The sequence below is a fragment of the Crocodylus porosus genome, unplaced genomic scaffold (genome assembly GCF_001723895.1).
Source record: "Crocodylus porosus isolate Cpor-Errol unplaced genomic scaffold, CroPor_comp1, whole genome shotgun sequence".
NCBI lineage: Eukaryota > Metazoa > Chordata > Crocodylia > Crocodylidae > Crocodylus > Crocodylus porosus.
The window spans coordinates 42,742,181-42,760,976 of record NW_017728948.1 but is presented as its reverse complement, the minus strand read 5'-3'; the positions used below and the strand labels follow the sequence as shown (position 1 = coordinate 42,760,976).

General features: G+C 41.2%; 1 protein-coding gene across 2 annotated transcripts in view; it reads left to right on the top strand.

The window, feature by feature from the left end:
• ARAP2 (ArfGAP with RhoGAP domain, ankyrin repeat and PH domain 2) overlaps positions 1 to 18,796 on the top strand; it is a 214,050-nt gene that overhangs the window by 172,362 nt on the left and 22,892 nt on the right. For both annotated transcript variants that reach the window (XM_019553196.1, XM_019553195.1), the window contains exon 27: positions 9,895 to 10,023. In XM_019553196.1, the coding sequence (XP_019408741.1) occupies positions 9,895 to 10,023 (129 nt within the window). The remainder of the gene's footprint in view (positions 1 to 9,894; positions 10,024 to 18,796) is intronic.

The window sequence follows — 18,796 nt, the reverse complement described above, 5'->3', positions numbered from 1 at the left end:
TTGGTACTGACTTTATGACCCAGGTACCTTCTTCCGGGAGGTCCCAAACCCTCAGACCAACCACGACCTCTCCATTCAATAATAGGGAAGTTTTATTGATACACAGTTATAGCAGATCAGAATAATGCAAACAATTCTATGTCTACCAGTCCTAGAGCTGCACAGAGTCAAGGTATGTCTGGCCAGTACACAAGTTTCACTCTAAGGTTCTCTCTTGAATGTGAGATGTCAGCAGCCTGGAGACTGGAGGCTGAGACGGAGGCCCAACCCCCTTACTGGGGTGGGGGTGGGGAGTGAGACAGGCTGGTGGTACACTGTCCGTCCATAGTGGCCTCGGGTTCCCCTCTCAGGGACCCCTTGCTGCTCTGAAATCCCTCCTTTTGTATTCTTTCTCCTTCTGATGACTTCTCATCTTAGGCATTGCTGATCGGTCTCTCTGTGATCATCATGTTGTCCCTGTTCTGTCCTGTTAACACGATCCTTTGTTTCACAAACCCAGCACATGCACACATCCTGATTTGGGCTTTACTGGTTCTCTTCGTAACTTGGTCTGTTCCCCCAAAACTGGAAAGCCCAAGGACCCTGTAGTTGGGCACTATGACCTGGGGCCACCTTATCTCATGTTATGGAATCGTGTGGTACATGTCTTTAATTTCCCAGCCTGTGTGTCTTCTCATTGCTTGCCTGTATCAGACATAGGGGGTGTTGAAGAAACTTTCTTATAGACAGGCTTTTTAGAAATCTCTTAACCCTTGCTGTTGCCCTGGATCATTATTCTAATGCATATCTATTTTACCTATAAGCCGATTTGCAAAAGCAAACCTCTAAATAACATTTTATAGCATCAGGAATCACAGTGCAAATGATTCATTCCTTTTCACCTAAAATGATCCTGAATTTCCTTAGCATCTTATAATCTCTATGGCGATAATGCCACTTGTCATGTGTCCTGGTTCCCATCTTTGTCCCCAGCCGTGAGCTCACTCGCCACTGTAGGCTGTGCCACCTTACCACCTGGAGCAGAGGTAGGAAGTTGAAGCCAGAGGAAGGAGGAGGAGCCCAAAAACAAATGCAGGGGCCACATTTGTGAATGGCAGCAGGGTGGGAGCCCAGGGGCCAAAAAGTAACCCCTCAGACAATGGCTGTCAGTTGGGCAACTTTATACTGGATACTTTTCCTTGTGCAGTAATTGTAAAAGCATCTGTTCTTGAAAAGTAGAAAGGAGGAGGAAAGAGACGATAAGAATGGAAATGTCTCGTCTCATTTCACTTCAGTATACTTTCAGCTTAATTTTCTGGGCTTATTACAGGAAAAGCTGTGTTAACTGGCACTTTATTAGCCAGAAAAATCTATTAACCAGCATCCGAGGGATGCGGCAGAAGCGAAACCGGAAGTACCACTTCTGGGTTTCACTGCTACCGCAAGCAGAATTCTTGCCACTTCTTTGGACCACGGCCCAAGGCAAAGCAGCCTGCGCAGGGCCCCCCTCCCCATCCCCTGACACACTGACACTGGGGAGTGCACCAGGTGGTGCATATTTAATTAACCGGCATCCCCCATTCCTGGGGGATGCTGGATATCACAGTGTCATGATACCTGTCTGTTGGCACATGGGCAGGTCATTGTAAAATTTGGCTCATTATGCTCAGGTTTGCAGTCGCTGAGGAGCTCTACTTTTTTACAGTATATCTTGTCAAATAATTTCCAAGACAATTTTGGAAATGAACCCGAAGAAGTGACGAAAATTAAAATATTATATTTTCTAAAAAAGTAATTTTCTTCTGATTATTTCCGTTTCAGGCTAAAATACCTGTTCCTGGATGTCTACCAGCAAATGCATAATAACCTTAGTAAAAGAGTAATTGGAAGTGTATGTTAACCACGTGTTACAAATACTGAAATTGCAATCTTAAAAATCAACCAAATTATTTACATATAGAACAGTTGAAAATAATTGGTAAAATATTTAACTTTATACAGAGGGCTCTCGGTACCATATGCTATTATAAAGTATGATCTATATTATTTTTTAGTAATGTATATGTCATGGATAGTTAATAAATGAGGTACCTTAACTGTAAAATAGCTAATGCATTCCAGAATTATGATTTATGTACCATATAATCAATTATGACAGATGGTCTTAAATGTAGCTATAAATAAAACAGTAGGTGTTTACTCTGGGAGCACTATCATTCTAGGAAAATGTGGTGATTTGCCAGGTTCTCCTGGCTTTCTAAAGTTTTATTTTAGAATGGATTTACCTGTTGTTCAAAGGTATACATTAGCTTAACTTTAAACTCAAGGGGCCTTCTCTCTTTTTCCCAAGTAAATGGGAAGAAATTTAAAAAGGGGTCAGTGAAACAGAAATTTCTATTCAGGCAGAGTTGTAAAATACCTATTGAATTACTGACTATGCAAGCATATTGAAATTAAGCCTCTTGATTATCACTTCTGAAAAATGAATAGAAATATCTATATAACTAGGTTAATATACCTTAAGGAATTTTTTTTTCTTTTTATATAGGTGTAAATTATGTTCCCCTACAATGCTAGTGAATTTATACAAGGGATACTAGGAGGAACCAAGTGTCCAACTGTGACAAGTGAGCATTTGGTTTTTAATAGTTCAGCACCCAACATAGACTAACCAACTGTTTCAAGATTCAGACTGTATTCTTTTGTGCTTAAGTGTGACCTGAGCATGTCTTAAAAATCTAGCTCTGGGCACTGAGCTTTTAAAAAATGTAGGCTCCATGTTTTTTGGGCTCAAAATGTTTTCGAGAGTTGCAGTCCAATCCTATGCCACCCCAAATTAGCCTCAGAAATTATTGTACCTGGATTCTAATAAGATACATTACCGTTATTTCTTTAAATTATCATGATTGTGCCAATGGAGATCATTCAGTAATCATTTTATAAAAAGTAGTTTAACATTGAAAAAACAATTAATATCTTTTTAAGAAATACTTAAATAAGAAATGACTAAAAGTTTTTTATAAAAGTGTCTTTCTTAAATCATCTCTCTACAGAGCATGGAGAAAATTTTAAAGCACTTACAGCCAAAACAAAAGGAACTTGGACAGCTAAAACAAAACTTTAGATGCCTAAGTTCAAGATTATGATTCATAGGACCTTGCAAGATCATTGGGCCCAGATCCCCTGCACTAGGCAGGAAAGACAACTGGGGTCAGGTGACCCCAGCAAGGTGGCTGTCCAGTCCCCTCTTGAAGATTTCCAGAGTAGGTAATTGCACCACCACCGGGGGAGTTTATTCCACAGTCTAGACACCCTGACTGTGAAGAAGTTTTTCCTACAGTTGAGTCTGAAGTGGTCTTCCAGGAGTTTGTGGCCATTACTCCTGGTTTCCCCAAGGGTACGCTGGTGAATAGTTGTTCACCAAGCTCTTGATGTATTCCCCTGATGTAGTAGTAGGTGCTACCAAGTCCCCTCTTAGGCTTCTCTTTTTTAGGCTGAAGACATCCAAGTTTCCTCATATTGCTTGCCTTGCAAGCCTCAGATCATATGGGTGGCTCTTCTTTGGACCCTCTCAAACTTTTCTATGTCTTTTCTGAAGTGTGGTGCCCAGAACTGGACACAGTATTCCAGCTGCCTCACCAGTGCTGAGTACAGTGGAAGAATCACTCCCTTGGTTTTACATGAGATGCATCAGTTGATGCATGCTGGAGGATTGTTTGCCCTGCTGGCTGCAGCATCACACTGATGGTTCATGTTCATGCGATGGTCAATTATTACCCCTAGGTCTCTTTCAGTCATGGTGCTAGTCAAATTGGCACCACCTAGTCTATAGGTATGTTGGGGATTGTTTGCCCCCAGATGGAGCACTTCACATTTCTCGATGTTGAACTTCATCTGGTTCCAATCCACCCAACTTGCCAGCCTGTCCAGATCCACCTGAATCTGCAGCCAATCTTCAGGCATGACCACACTCCCCCATAACTTGTTGTCCATGAAGTTTGCCAGTGAGCTTTTCACTTCCACAACCAAATCATGGATAAAGATGTTGAAAAGCACTGTATAAGCACAGACTCCTGAGGGACACCACTTCTCAGCAGGAATACACAGATCCATTCATAAGAACTCTCTAGGTCGTACTTCACAGCTAGTTTCCTACCCACTTAACCATTGAGCAGTTAAGCTCACCATCTTCCAACTTTCCTGCGAGGATATCATGGGATACCAGATCAAAGGCCTTTTGGAAGCCTAGGTATATAACGTTGACCTCCTTTCCCTTGTTCAGGTGGCAAAATACCTGGTTGTAGAGAGAGATAAGACTGGTAAACCAAGACCTGCCCACAATGAAGCTATGCTGGCTGTCATTCAGAATCCTACCCTCTGCGAACATATTGCATGTAAACTCCTTGATAAGTGTTTTTCTAGGATTTTCCCTGGGATAGAAGTTAAACTGATTGGTCTATAGTTTCCCAGATCCTTTCTCTTCCCCTTCTTGAAGATGGGCACAACCTTGGCCCTCTTCTAATCTTCAGGGATCTCCCCTGAGCTCCATGAGTTTTGGAAAAATTTGGCCAGGGGTCCTTCAGTACTCTTGGGTAGAGTTCATCTGGTCCTGCTGACTTATAAATGTCTCATTTTTCTAGATGCACATGCAGCATCTCAACGTCAACAGTAGGAAGGTGGTCATTCTCACCATGACCCCTGTGAGCCTTATCTAGCATGTTTTTCCCTTTCATCCAGTGAAATACCAAGGCAAAGTGGGTATGCAGGAGTTCAGTTTTTTTCCTGAGTGCTACAGCTGTCCTGAGGTGTTAAGCAAGGTCCCCATGCCTCCATTTGTTTTCCTTCTGCTCCCTGAAGAAGAACTTCTTATTGTCTTTGATTCCCGTTGCTTACTTAAATTCAGTATTCGCCTTGGCTTTCCTAATCTCCTCCCTACATGTGTGTACCACTGTTCTATAGTTCTCCTATGAGGACTATCCCAAGATTCCATTGTGTGTATGCCTCTTTCTTCTTTTTCAAGAGGACCTTCATATCCCTATCAAGCCAAAAGGGCTTACCAGCCCCTCTGCTGCCTTTCCTCTGCATGGAAATGGTCTTCTTTTGTGCTATGAGGATCATGTCCTTAAGGAACAATCACCCTTCGTACATTCCATTCACTTTCAGTCCCTTTCCCACATCGCGTGCCATACTATTACTCTGAGCCTGTTGAAATTTGTGTTTTTGAAGTCCAGGACTTCAATCCTGCTAGTTGATTTGTCTGCCTTGTGGCAGACAGTGAACATGATGATCTCAAGGTTGCTCTTGCCCAAGCTACCCTCAAAATTCAAGTTGCTCCTTTGACCAAGACCAAGTCTAGGAGAGCATTGCCTCTGGTTGGCCCTTGCACTTCCAGATAGAGCTGTTCAATATAGGTTAAGAAGCTACATGACCAATCCAACCTAGCCAAGTGTTCCTCCCAATCCTATGGTCCAGAAACCCTTGATCTCCACACTTGCTTAAACAAGGAAGTGAGTACCCACTCTGCTTGATTGAGAATTCTTTTCAGAAGTAACCAAGTTCAGTGTTTGTAGATGCTGCTTTGGTAAATAAATGGCTAGCTCTCATCTAAGCACCATATGGAAACCAAAACAAAACTAGGATTGTGATGGAGAAGAGGGAATTCCAGTTAAAAGAATCTGTCCATACCTTGCGTGGTCATCTATTGGTTTGATCAAATGCACTTTCTATTAGAAGGGAGAGGCATTATGAGTCACATTTTGTGCTCCAGTCATAGAGACAGCCTCTGGGAAATAGCGTAGGATAAAGGTTTAATGTATAAAGTCTAGTAAGAAGAAAAATCTTGTAAGATTTTATTTTAATAAAAAAATGAAGGAGTTCTTTTATTGAATTTCTTTCATTTGAAAAGACACTTGCAAATGTATCTGGGGGAACGTTTGTTCACGAGAGTGCCCCAAGGGATGATGAGGTCAAATGGTCATAAACTACTAAAAGACCATTTCAGGCTGGACATAAGAAAGAATTTCTTTACTGTCCGAGCCCCCAAGGTCTGGAACAGCCTGCCACTGGAGGTGGTTCAAGCACCTACATTGAACACCTTTAAGAGCAGATTGGATGCTTTATCTTGCTGGGATCCTATGACCCCAGCTGAGTTCCTGCCCTTTGGGCAGGGGGCTGGACTCTGATCTTCAGAGGTCCCTTCCAGACCTAATGTCTGTGAAATCTATGAAATGAGTAATTTGCATGATTGATTGGTCAACCACTGATTCAAATAGCTTAGTGATAAAAGCCAAATAATAATATTATTTAATATTTTTCTTATTGTAGAAAATAGATGGCTGACACCACTATGGGGGTCCAGGAGGGTTGGAGGTTTCTCAAGGGAGTGATCCTTGGGGCACAAAAGGAGTCTATCCCCTTACACAGGAAAGGTGGCACAGGGATAAGAGCCCCCTTGGCTGAAGAGGGAACTCCAGAAAAGACTGGGGGCAAAGAAAGATATTGACAGGCAGTGGAAGCAGGGAGCAGCCACCAAGGAGGAACATACCTCCTTGGCATGCTATTGCAGGGAATCAGCCAGGCAGGCCAACACAGGGCTGGAGCTTAGGCTAGCTACAACAATCTAGGACAGTATCATAGCTGAGCCTCTGGCATGAGTGTTCGAGTACTCATGGTGCTCTGGCCAGGTCCCTGAGGATTGGAAAAGGGCTAATATGCTACCCATTTTTAAGTAGGGGAGAAGCAATGAGCCAGGTAACTTTAGGCTAGTCAGTCTTCCCTCTATCCTTTGGAAAAAATCATCAAAAAGTACATTTGTGAAGGCCCATCAGGGGAAATGATGCTGAAAGGAAACCACCATGGGGTCATTGCAGGTAGATCCTGCCTGACAAACCTTATAGCCTTTTATGACCAGGTCCCACGCTGCCTTGACATAGGCTGATGTCATCTACCTGGACTTTAAGAAGGCCTTTGATACAGTTTCGCATCCTATTCTCATAGGGAAAGTAGCAGGCTGTGGGGTGGACGCTTACACAGTCAGTTAGGTTGGCAGTTGGCTTAGGGACTGCACCCAGAGAGTGGTGGTGGATGGGTTGTTTTCGGCCTGGAAGGAAGTGGGCAGTGGGGTCCCACAGGGTTCGGTTCTTGGACCAGTGTTATTTAATATCTTCATCAGGGATTTGGATGAGGGTGTGGCGAGCACAATCTCCAAGTTTGCAGATGATACCAAGTTATGGGACAAAGTTAACACACTAGAGGACAGGGAGCAGATACAGGCCCATCTGGACAGGTTGGATCAATGGGCAGAACGAAATAAGTTGCAATTTAACAAAGAGAAATACGAGGTATTCCACCTTTGGAGAAGGAATCCCCAGCACACCTATAGGCTGGGGGATGACCAGCTCAGTGGCTGAGAGGGATCTTAGAGTTAAAATTGACTCCAAGATGAACATAAGCCAGCAGTGTAATGATGCCATCAAGAAGGCCAATCACACCTTGTTGTGCTTTAGCAGATGCATTACCAACAGATCGAGGGAGGTGATGCTCCCCCTCTGTGTGGCATTGGTCAGGCCCCAGTTGGAGTACTGTGTTTAGTTTTGAGCACTGCACTTCAGGAGGGACACAGAAAATCTGGAAAGTGTTCAGAGGAGGGCCACTCGCATGATTAGTGGCCTCCGTGAAAGACCCTACGAGGGGAGGTTGAGGGATCTGGATCTCTTCAGCCTTCACAAGAGAAGGCTGAGGGGAGACCTTGTAGCTGCCTATAAGTTTATCAAGGGAGGACAACAGGGAATTGGAGATGCCCTATTTATCAGAGCATCCCTAGGAGTAACTAGGAATAATGGGTGCAAACTAGTGGCGAGTAGGTTCAGGTTAGACATTAGGAATAGTTTTTTTACACTAAGGCTGGCCAGAATCTGGAATGGGCTTCCAAGAGAGGTGGTGCTATCACCTAACTTGGAGGTATTCAAGAGGTGGCTTGATAGTCACCTGGCTGGGGTCATCTGACCTCAGTCCTCTTTCTTGCCAGGGGTTGGGGGTCAGACACAATGATCCTTTGTCATCCCTTTCAACTCTACAATCTATGAATCACTATATTTATTTTGACTAACATTTTTTGTATGAAATTTTGTTCGGCTTTTGCTGGGAGTTGTGTATATGGTGTACTCTTACGTCCATATCTTCAGGACTGAGAAAAGGCCATGCATTCACCCAAACTGAATGGAAACAGAAGTCAATAACGTAGTGTGTTCTGAGCTTTTTGCACCTCATTAAGGACCATTACCTTGTTTCTCAGAATGCCTTATGCCTCTAATAGCGTCCTTGAAATTGACTGAACCTACTTCAGAAGACTTGTAATTGATGGCTCCTAGTATGTTTTACCAATGATGTAGTGAAATGAAGTGCAAATACATTACAAAATAGACAACTTGGCCAAAGAGTCTTCCAAGTCCTAGTTCTATGCACTTAACAAATATGCAGGTAGTTAGCTTTTGTTACTATGTAAGTAAGAGACCAAAAACAAAAAGGGGGTGATAGGTATCATGTAATGCAGGTAAAGAAATGATGCGCTTATCCTGTATGAATATGCATTGAGTACACTGTATACCAGTGGTTCTCCACTTTTTTTTAAACTTGAGGCACCCCTCTTAAGAGTTGAGGCTCCCTAAGAATATGCCAGCTCTTAGTTTTCACTTGTGTTTTTTTACCACAGAAAAATAATAGGGACATTATGTTGCAGACAACTCAAACCACAATCATTCAGAAAGTTTTCAACACGATGGATTCCTATTTGGAATCTCTAGGTTTATCTTGTGAATCACGTTTGAATATTTAATGAAGCTAACTATGTGCCACAGCAGCCTGGCTGAGAATCAGGATGTATTCACCTATGAACATACAAGCATTCATAGATATGGGACATACTTGTTAGATCTGGCCGAATTGCATTTGGCATGTGATTCAAGAAATGCGGGCATGGCACAGTTTGGCTTTATTAACCATGGCCATATTGGCTCCAGATTGTATACAGAATGAACCAAGCGATATTAGATTGTTCTATTTTAAGATTATTTGATGGCCCAGCATCCTGTTTCAACAGCTAGGGATGATTCAAATGTACCAATACTGGATATATCTTCTTTTATCCAGTTGTCCTTTTTGTAGTAGAGATTTACCCTATCCCTTTGGCATTTACCTTTAACCTTCATGAATATTTACCTAACTTGATAAAACAATATTTTATAATTATGTTTTTATATAAATGGAAAAGAATGGCTATGCATCTAGATGAAAGACTTGTGGTTTTTTTGTTGAGGGCAAGTTAAATTACTCATCATGGTAGTAGTAGCAAACAAAGGATGCTTTGCCATAAGTGACATTTAATATAAGTATATTGACATTTTTGTTACAAAAAGCTGTAATTTCAATTTGCAAAATTACATTTTCTAGCACAATGAGGCTTAACTAGAATGAGACCAGAGCAGCTATTGCAGTATAAATCTTTAATGGTATCTAAATACAGTCTTAGTTAACTCTTAATTTTATGGATTAGGTAGCATGCAGTACAGTTTTGCAGTTTATATACATTTTTCCAGAATGGTCCAGTAATGGTATTACATGTATTTATTTATTTATTTATTTATTTATTTATTTATTAAATCTCATTCTTGTTAAACACTTGACTGCTGCTTACTCAACCTAGTATTGCATGCAGTGAATTTTAGACCATATAAGCTAAGGTGTTACTGTAGAGGATCAATAGTCAAGTGCTTTAATTGTTGCATTCACTTTGAACTACTAAAGAGTTAAGTGTCTTATTTTGAAGGCATCCACATTCATGCGTAGGCTCCTGTAACCTGCTAGGACCTCCAGTCTTGTTTTTGTTGTTTCAACATCTGTTGTTTTGACATCTTTCAGAGCGCCCACTGCACTACACAGAGAATGTGTTAGAACAAGTTCTTCACTGGAGTTCATTACCTGAGCCTGGAACAGCATATCTAGTAATAAAGAAGTTTCTAACAGCAGACACAGTAAAACTCTACACTGGTACATATTTTTATTTTTAAAATAGTATTTGATAAGAGAGTATTAATGTGGCAAACCTCATTAATAATTGTTTATTGTTTCAGTGATTAGCCTGAAAGCATCATCTGATAAGCTCTGAAGTACTGTTACAGTGTAAAAATTATAGTAGGGTCTGGTCTGTCAAAGCAAAATTAACTTCATCTAAACAAGAGGTTTATGCAAGTTGTTTTCATCCAACTATGAAGTCCACTATTTGAATATTAAAGTGCAGCATAATTTCATCATAAATGAAAGTACTCTAGCTGTCATTTATAGCCTAGTATTGATCGCTAGCCTAGGCAGTAGGGCTGTATGAAATGGCTATATCTCATTTCGATTTCAGATTTAGCCATTTCAGAGGACAGTGATTCATTTTGGTGTTTCGGATCACTGTTCGATTTCAATTTGGCCAAATCTGTTTCAGAATTTGGATGCTGTTTCGGAGATTTGGATCAGCTGGGGGGAGACAGGCACAGCCCAGTGGCTGCATATTTTCCTGTGGCTCCTCCAGCTGTGCCTGCATCTCCCTGGGTGGGTGGAGCCCTGGGAGAAGCCCCGGTGGCTGCCTCGCCATGCCCAGCCCCATTCCCTGCCTGGCACTTAAAAATAAATAAATAAATAAAATCCCTGCACTCACTGGCTCTAGCAGTGGCGATCAGGGCCTCTGAGGGCTTGTGGCAGAGCCTCCGCTCCTCCCCCCAACACACGCACACACAGAGTGCAAGGCAGTGGGGGGTCAGTGGGGATGGGCCCCCCACCTGGCACCCACGTGGCAGCTGCCCAATGGCACAGGTGCAGCATGACTCAGCAGGGTGCTGCATACTGTCTGGGAGCTGAAGCCTCTGGGCCTTAGTGCTGCTGGGCTGACTGCTGAAGCCTCCCCCACTCCCAGACAGTGCGCAGCACCCTGCTGAGCTGTGCTGGTACCAAGTGGGGGGGGACAATCACTGCTACTCCCCATTGCCCCACGCTGTATGGGGGGGTCTCTGGCATGAGCGCCGAGAGGCGTTGATCACCGCTGCCAAAGCTGGTGAGCGTGAGACTTTTTTTTGTTTTTGTTTTTCTGATTCCCAGACTGTTGTGGCTAGGTGGGGGACTATCAGGGAGTGGAGGCTGCATGGGGGGGCTCTGCCAGGAGGCCACACAGCCCACATCCCCTACTACAGCCAGAAATTTCACACAGCCCTACTACGCAGTCCAGCATACTACTTTTCTGTCAGGCTTTGATGCTTGGTGGGTGTGTCTACAATAAACACTACTGTGTAGTGGTTACTGCGCATTTATTCAGTACTCTATAAACAGGTAATAAATACATACTAACTGGAGTTACTGCACAGTAGCGCTGGCAAATACCTTTTAAGTGACATTATTGTTCAGTAGCCCAATACTACATAGTAGCATCTCAACACGGATTTTGCCCTGTGACACTACCGTGCAGTAATATCAAGCTATTTCTCAGTCAGCATCTTGTGTAGACACACCCAGTGATAATTATAGCCTACTTGAGAGCTTGGAGATTTTATTTTACCAACAAAAATGAGACAAAATAAAACAAAATAAAGACCTTTGTAGCTATTGAAAAATCTGATGACACTGAATTTGAAGGCTAGAACAAATGGAAAACAGTGAAACTACACAGCAAAGTTATTTTTGGAGATAGGGAAGTGGGAGGTCCAAATAGGAAGAGGAGATTTAGCAGCTAAGTTAAAAGAATGAGTCAGGTGTGTAATGGAAGATGTGATCTAATAGCTGCACACATTTCATTTTATGTCGTCTCATTCTGGTATATCATTTTCTGTGTAATGAAGTACGGTGTTTTTCCAATTCCCTGTTTTCCCTGAAATGTAAGCTCAAGAAAGGGTCAATACATATGAAGCTTTATAATATAAAAAGGTTGACAGCAATCCACTAGGGATTACTGGAAGGTACACTAAGAGTTTCATAGTAGTGATATTTTATTACAAATTAGTACCTTGAAGAATGTTTTTTCTGGTGGCTTTCATATTTCACCATTTTTAACTAGCAGTATCTCAGTATAAATTACTCCCCACCCCCCCCATGTCACTTGCAAATAAACACATTCTGTGATCAAGAGAGAGGCACACTGTGTGTGCCGCAGTGCCACACTGTGTTCTCAAGATCACCATTTCATGTCATCCTTAGTTCCCATGCAAGGAAGTTCATTAACTGCATAAAATGCACTATTCACAGCTTTTAGTAATTTTATTCTCCCATACCACCATCTCTGATTTATAACAATTCTTTTTAGGAGAGAGTAGTTCTAGTTCAACCAGTTGAAATCTGAGACTATCAATGCAAAAACCCTTTTTAGCCTCAAGCTGTGTTTACAGTCAGAAGAGAACAGGGCTTGAGAAGGATGTATATTAATCAGCTTTGTCAGCTGCAAGGTAAACTATTGTGGCATTCAACAAGTGGGTGATCTTCATCTGTGGTTTCATTTTGAAATGTAAAGCATTTTAATAGCTTCGGCTGGAGTCTAGGTTACCACTTATTTCAGTAGAGCTATCCCTTAACTTTTCGTTTGTTTTGATACCTTGCTTGTTCCCTTTGGTTCATTTGTATCAGCCTTCTTTCTTCCCCCTTCTTTCTTGTTCTTGTAATTGATCTCTATTACACTGTAAATTGATGTCCATTATATTACTATCCAGTGTATTCTTCCCCCACAAGCATTTGCTTTTGATGGACTCATATTTAGTTCTTCATTTCATTTTAATGTTGTGTATTGGTGTGTAACTATAATGTGTTCTTAGGTACTTACCAAGAAGCATATTATACATTAATGTTAGACACTCAAAATCATGTTTAGGTATTAGGATAATGAAAAGCATTTAGAAACCAGGTTTGCTCAGAATTCTTCCACATTTTGAATGACAAGAAATATTACTGCCATGTTGCTAATTTTAGGCCCAGTCTTGTCAATAGTTCCACAGCTAAATAATCTCTTGCATTACTGCTGGTTCCATTCTTGAATTTAGGCTTGTCATTTTAAGAAGCTTTTCTGTGGTGAGTAAGTTTTAATCCTTAAAAACCTGAGGTTTTTTCCCTCCTTAATTTGTGTCTTGCAGCATCCAAGAGCTCGTAAATACTGCTTATGTGGGTGTACTTAGTGATAGATTTCGAGTAGTTAGATATTCTGTTTACTTTGTCTCTGTCTGAGCAAATGTCTTCCAAATCAATCACAATGACTACCAACTCCCAACATTATTGCTCCATTCATTGCATCCAATACACCTTAAAATTGGGATCTAAAAAGGACATAATGAAAGTAAATCAAATGTGATTACACCGTCAATTTATTACCTGCAGAACTGGCATCTTTTCAGAAACATTTACTCATTGTGGTTCATCACAAAAAAGAAAAATGTTAGGGAATACTTTTCTTTATATATTCTTGTCTTGTATATAATGAGGCAGTGTCTTTGTTACAAAAATAATCAACTGTAATGGGGTTTTATTTTAATAAGACAAAGAAGTTAAGGACTTTAAACTTCAAAGAAAAATGTTCTTAAAGGAGTCATTTAGCAGGGATTTTAAAGACCCTAGTTCCTTAAAATTTATTTGACACATTAGCAATGTAAGCAATGAACAATGCTGGCATTTTTACATATCTACTTTTTTAACAGCAGCAGAACTATGTAAAATACAGTTAGTGTTATATATATATATAGACACGCATTTTTTTTTAAAGTTTAAGCCTTCTTAAATATGACCTGTGTGCCGATATTTGCATACTTCAGGTATCTGTGCATTAAATATTTTGAATCTTGCATTTAAATCCACATGTACATATTGCTAAATTACAAAAGCAAAACTTGTCAGTCAAAGCATTTTCTTTGCAAATGCCTCTTATTTCATTCCCAAGTAGCTCTTTTGGGAGGGTGGCTGCAGCAGAGAGTCTGTGTGTTTGTTTGGACTAGCAAAAGAAAGAGAATTCCTGGTGTGCTGAGAGGAGGAGAAGGAAGAGGGAGACAGATTTGGCTGCTCTGAGGGTCTTCCATCTCAGAATATACAGGTTGTTAGACTAACAATTATGAGGCTATTATGCCCTGTAAGCCTAGGTAAAGAGGGGAGAAACAAGTCTTTTGCAGTCCCAGATGTATGATTCATGTGCACCCTTAGTTCTTCTTATAAACTAAGCCCTAGGATTTAGGGTGAAGTTAGCTACTCCTAAATATTAGTTATTTGGATTTTGGTACAAGGCCATTGGCCATTTGATACCAGACTAGGATCCAAATGAGTGTCCAATATTTTGTGTGGGTTTCTAGCTTTCTTTTTTTCTCGGTGTTGTGGTTAATAAAGTTGAAGTCTTCTCCATCCCTGAATCTCTTTAATTTTCTTTCCTTTGTTTAAAACCTGTACCAGTTGTGTTAATCTGTAGCAGATCCATTTGATATAGGGGCTTTTGGACAAATGTCTTCCTACCATTGCTGATTATGCCATTCAAGGGTTTCATTTCTTCATCCTGCAAGGAATGATGGTGTTTTTCAGGGAATACATGACCAAGGATGGTGTCAAGAGATTGTTTTCTGTGACACTCTATAGAAAAGGAAAAAAAGAAAATGTTGTATAATGTTCTCAAGACCCATCTAAGATTCTCTCCTGTGCCTTATTTCCAGACACGGGAGCAAGTGTAAGTAGGTACAGTTGGTTTCTCGATGGCAAGCTCAACAAGGACCATAGCCTTAGTCTCCTTTTTTATAAGAGATTCTCTCATATTCCTCTTCATTTTAGGAGTTGTCTTGTATATCTGTTTGACCCTTTTTTCCATGAACCTGAATGATCAAAATACTCAGGGTAAGATGTTTTCAGTGGTTTTGTACAAGAGAAATATGCCTTCCAGTTTCTACTTAAAATAGCTTATCATACTTATCATCACATTGGTTGTTAAGAGTAATCCACTAACACATCCAAGTCTTTTTCCTATTTCCAAATAAATCTTTAGTTTACAGAAGAGAAACTCTTGTGGTGGTTTTCTCAAAGTTAGAAAATGGGATAAAATACTAAATGGGTGCAATTTAGATGAAAAAATAAACTCCAGTGCACATGAGCCCAGGACCACAGCAGTTTGAGATGGGGTGAAGCAGCCCTGAGCTAGCAGCAGGCTTGGGCCCTGGGTGACGCATCAGGCGGTAGAGGGACTGACTGGGGAATGAGTGTGCTAAAGTGAGGAGTCGTGCAGCAGGTGTCCCCCCAAAGTTTAGCACCCTTGTGCCCCAGTCAGCTCCTGGCACCATCTGTAGGTGGAGTAAGTAACTGTGCTCTAAGATAATACTGTCATAGACCGTACTATCTTACGGTGGAGTTAATTTACTGCTCGCTAATACTGGTATAAGAGTAGACAGTGACACTTTACTGAGGAGTTAATTAGTCAACTCCACAGTAAAGTGCATGTGAAGATGCACCCAATATGTGGTCCCAAGGCAGTTCATGGAAGAACTACACCAGTAACAATACTCTAGCCTCATAGTTGCCTTCTCATCACTACCTGGACTTTCATTTGCTTTACAGTTCTTGTAGTGATCCTATCTTTTCTGTCCTAACAATTTCCCATGTGATACTGCATCAAATCTTTTAATAAAATCCAGATATATTAAATCTACCACATTTCTCCTGTCTGAAAAAAAATCAGTTAACTTCCCCCAAAAAGATACTAGGTTTGTCTGGTGTGGTCTGTCTTTGGTAATCTGGTGTTGCATTTTATCTTCTTTTCCAGTTATTTTTATATCTTTAATTATTCTGACTTTCAAAAGGTCTACAGTCTTTCATAGTGACACCAGAGCAGTGCCTTTCAAGTACCAGTTGGGAGGGTGAAGTATGAGCTGTATCTTAAGTTCTTTTTGCTTGAGAGATTCAGCATGGCTCACTTGTATTTCAAGAGTCTATTTCTTCTTCTAAACTGAGAATTTCCCATATTAAAGTTTCTTCTTTCAGAAACATATGCGATAACAAACTCATATATAAAGTCTTTAAAAGTTTCTCAATAATTGGGTCACATGAGTGGGAAACATTGAATTCCAAGAACAAGTCTGAAAGTTGTTCTTTGGAACTTAACCTTTAAAAGGTAGGTAGTTAGATCCTTCATAGTTTCAGCCATGTATAGTTTTGAATCTGAAAAATTAGTGGGATTAGGAGGATTAGGACTGAAACTGATTTTTTAAAAAATCTAATTGCGGTATAAAAGACCCAATTAAAGGAATTTAAACAAAAATAATGATTTCCATGAGTTGAATTATGGGGAGGAAATCTCTTTTCCCAGACACATAGATAAAGAGCTTTGAATGTTTATATCAGTTTCTATAAATGAGAAAGACTGACAGATTGCTGATGGTCAAGACCTCACTGATTTAGGTGTTGGAGGCTAGGTACAGAAAAATTCCCTGGGGATTTATGCCTGTGAAATATAGAGTTTATATTAAATGTTTTGTGATTTAAAAGTAAATCAATATGAATAGTATACATAAGGTATTATAATCCATTATGCTCAAAACACAGTTGTAATAATGAATTTAAATCCTGTTGGTGGAAAAAGAATAGGTGTAATCTATATTTGTTATGCATGTAATTATGATAATTTATTTTATCTTAATATGGGGGATTTAAGTTGCTTTTGATTCCCACTACTATTATAAATGTATATATTATATATATTATACTATTCTAAACTCTATTCAGATCAGAAGGGAAAGGATTGAATCTCCATTACTTCCTGAAATTGTAATGGAATGATTCTCTACTCTCTGTGATTGTGGTGAGAGTAGGCTGGAGGTCTTGAAACTTATTTGTATACAGTTTAGTAAGGTCCATAGTAAGGCAATCATAACCAAAAATGACCAAGTGCTAATGGCAGGGAGGTAAAAAAAATCCACCAACCCGCCACATTCCTACAAAGGATTGAGATAAAGGATTAAATTAATTTCACAAAAAATAAACAAACAGGTCAGAATTAAGCCCCTCCTCCAAAATACAGAGAAAAAAAACTCTCAAGTATTTCATTATAATTTTAGGAATCCATGAAGATTGAAGCTGATTTTGTATAGGTTTAAAGACCCCATTAGTATCCATGGAGATCTAGTTGGACCGGAGGTTCTATTTGTCCAGATGTGAGCAAAATATGTCTCATGGGCCGCATCCTTTCCACCAGTTGATTTGTATCCAGTCTGTGGCTGCCCCCACAATGCTCCACATGGGAATGAGACCTGCCCACTCCCACCCTGGGATGCCTGTACCACCCACAACTGACCCGAATCTGCCGACTGCACCACCCTAGCCCCATCTGTGGCCAGTGCACACGGCGCTGCTGCTACAGCTGCCCAGGTACTGCTCAGCTCCCCCTGCTTCTAGTGACCATGACAACTCCTTCTGCTCTGCTCAAAGGGGGGAAGCTCCAGCTCTAGCTTCCAACCACCTTCATCCATGTCGCCCACCCATAGGTGGCTGCTTATTCTCATCATGCCAGGCAGGAGGAGTGGGTGGAAGGTGGCTGGGAGCTGCAGCTCCATTTGGTAGGGCAGAAGTTGCCTGGCTGCAACTTCACTCCTGCCTGGAACAAGAGGAGGGGGAGCCACTGGAGGTGGGGGAAGCTGAGCATTTCCTAGGTGGCTGCAGCAGCAGTGCTTATGTGCTGGCAGGGGCCAGAGTGGGTGTGGTGCCATTGGCCGGTGTGGGGCGGGTGTGGGTTGGAGCACATCTAGGTTCCCACTTCTTTCTCAGACATTAAGTGTTAGGGCCTATGAGTCAGAACTAGGAATAATACCTGTAATGTTTTTGTGCCATGTTTTGAGCAATCGATTACTCATGTAAAGGAATGTATCAACACAAAGTATTCGATAGTTCTGATTATAATTTTATTGTAGGAATCATTAGTTCCTAATTATGCTTCACTGTGTAATTTGATGATCCTTTTAAGCAAATGACTCTTGAACTTTAATTAGATCTCTGTTGTGTTGCTGACTTTCACACACTGATGAAAGTATGGTTTCTCTTCAGATTTCTGTGAAGGAATATTTCAGATTTTGTTTCCTTTACTTTTATAGTCAGGTTGCACAAGCACCCATGTCACGAGTTTGCCTCCAAGGCCCCAGAACTCCTGCACCTATCTCCTTGACAGCTGGCAGGTTTCTTGGCTGCAGCAGGGGCTACCATCCCTGCAGCATTCAGCCTGCTGTGCCTTAACACACACAGTGTCACCCATATCATGAGTTTTTTTTTTTTTGTCCTCAGCTTGAGGTGCAGTTCCCCCGAAGCCCCTGCACTTATCTCCTTGAAACTTGGCAGGCTTTATGGCCTCTGCAGGGGCCACCATCCCTGCAGTTTTCAGCCCGCTGCACCTTAACACACACAGGGTCATCTATGTCATGAGTTTTGCCTGTCAGCAGCTTGAGGTTCAGTTCCCCCCAAACCCCTGCACCAATCTTCTTGAAACATGGCAGGATTCATGGCCTGACCAGGGGCTACCACCCCAAAGTGGTGTAACACATACATGTGAGGTGAGTTTTGCTTTCAAGAATTTGGGGTGCAGTTCCCCCCCAAACCCCCATACCGATCCTCTTGAAACTTGGCAGGCTTCATGCTCTCAGCAGAGGCTACCACACCTGTAAGTTTCATACAAATCAAACAAAAACCAACAAAGTTATAGATATTTCATTGATTTCCCCATTACACCCTATGGCTGGATCTCTGAGGCAGCTCTGAAGCTTCGGAACTGCTTCAGCCGGATTAAAGTGAAAACCTGGTG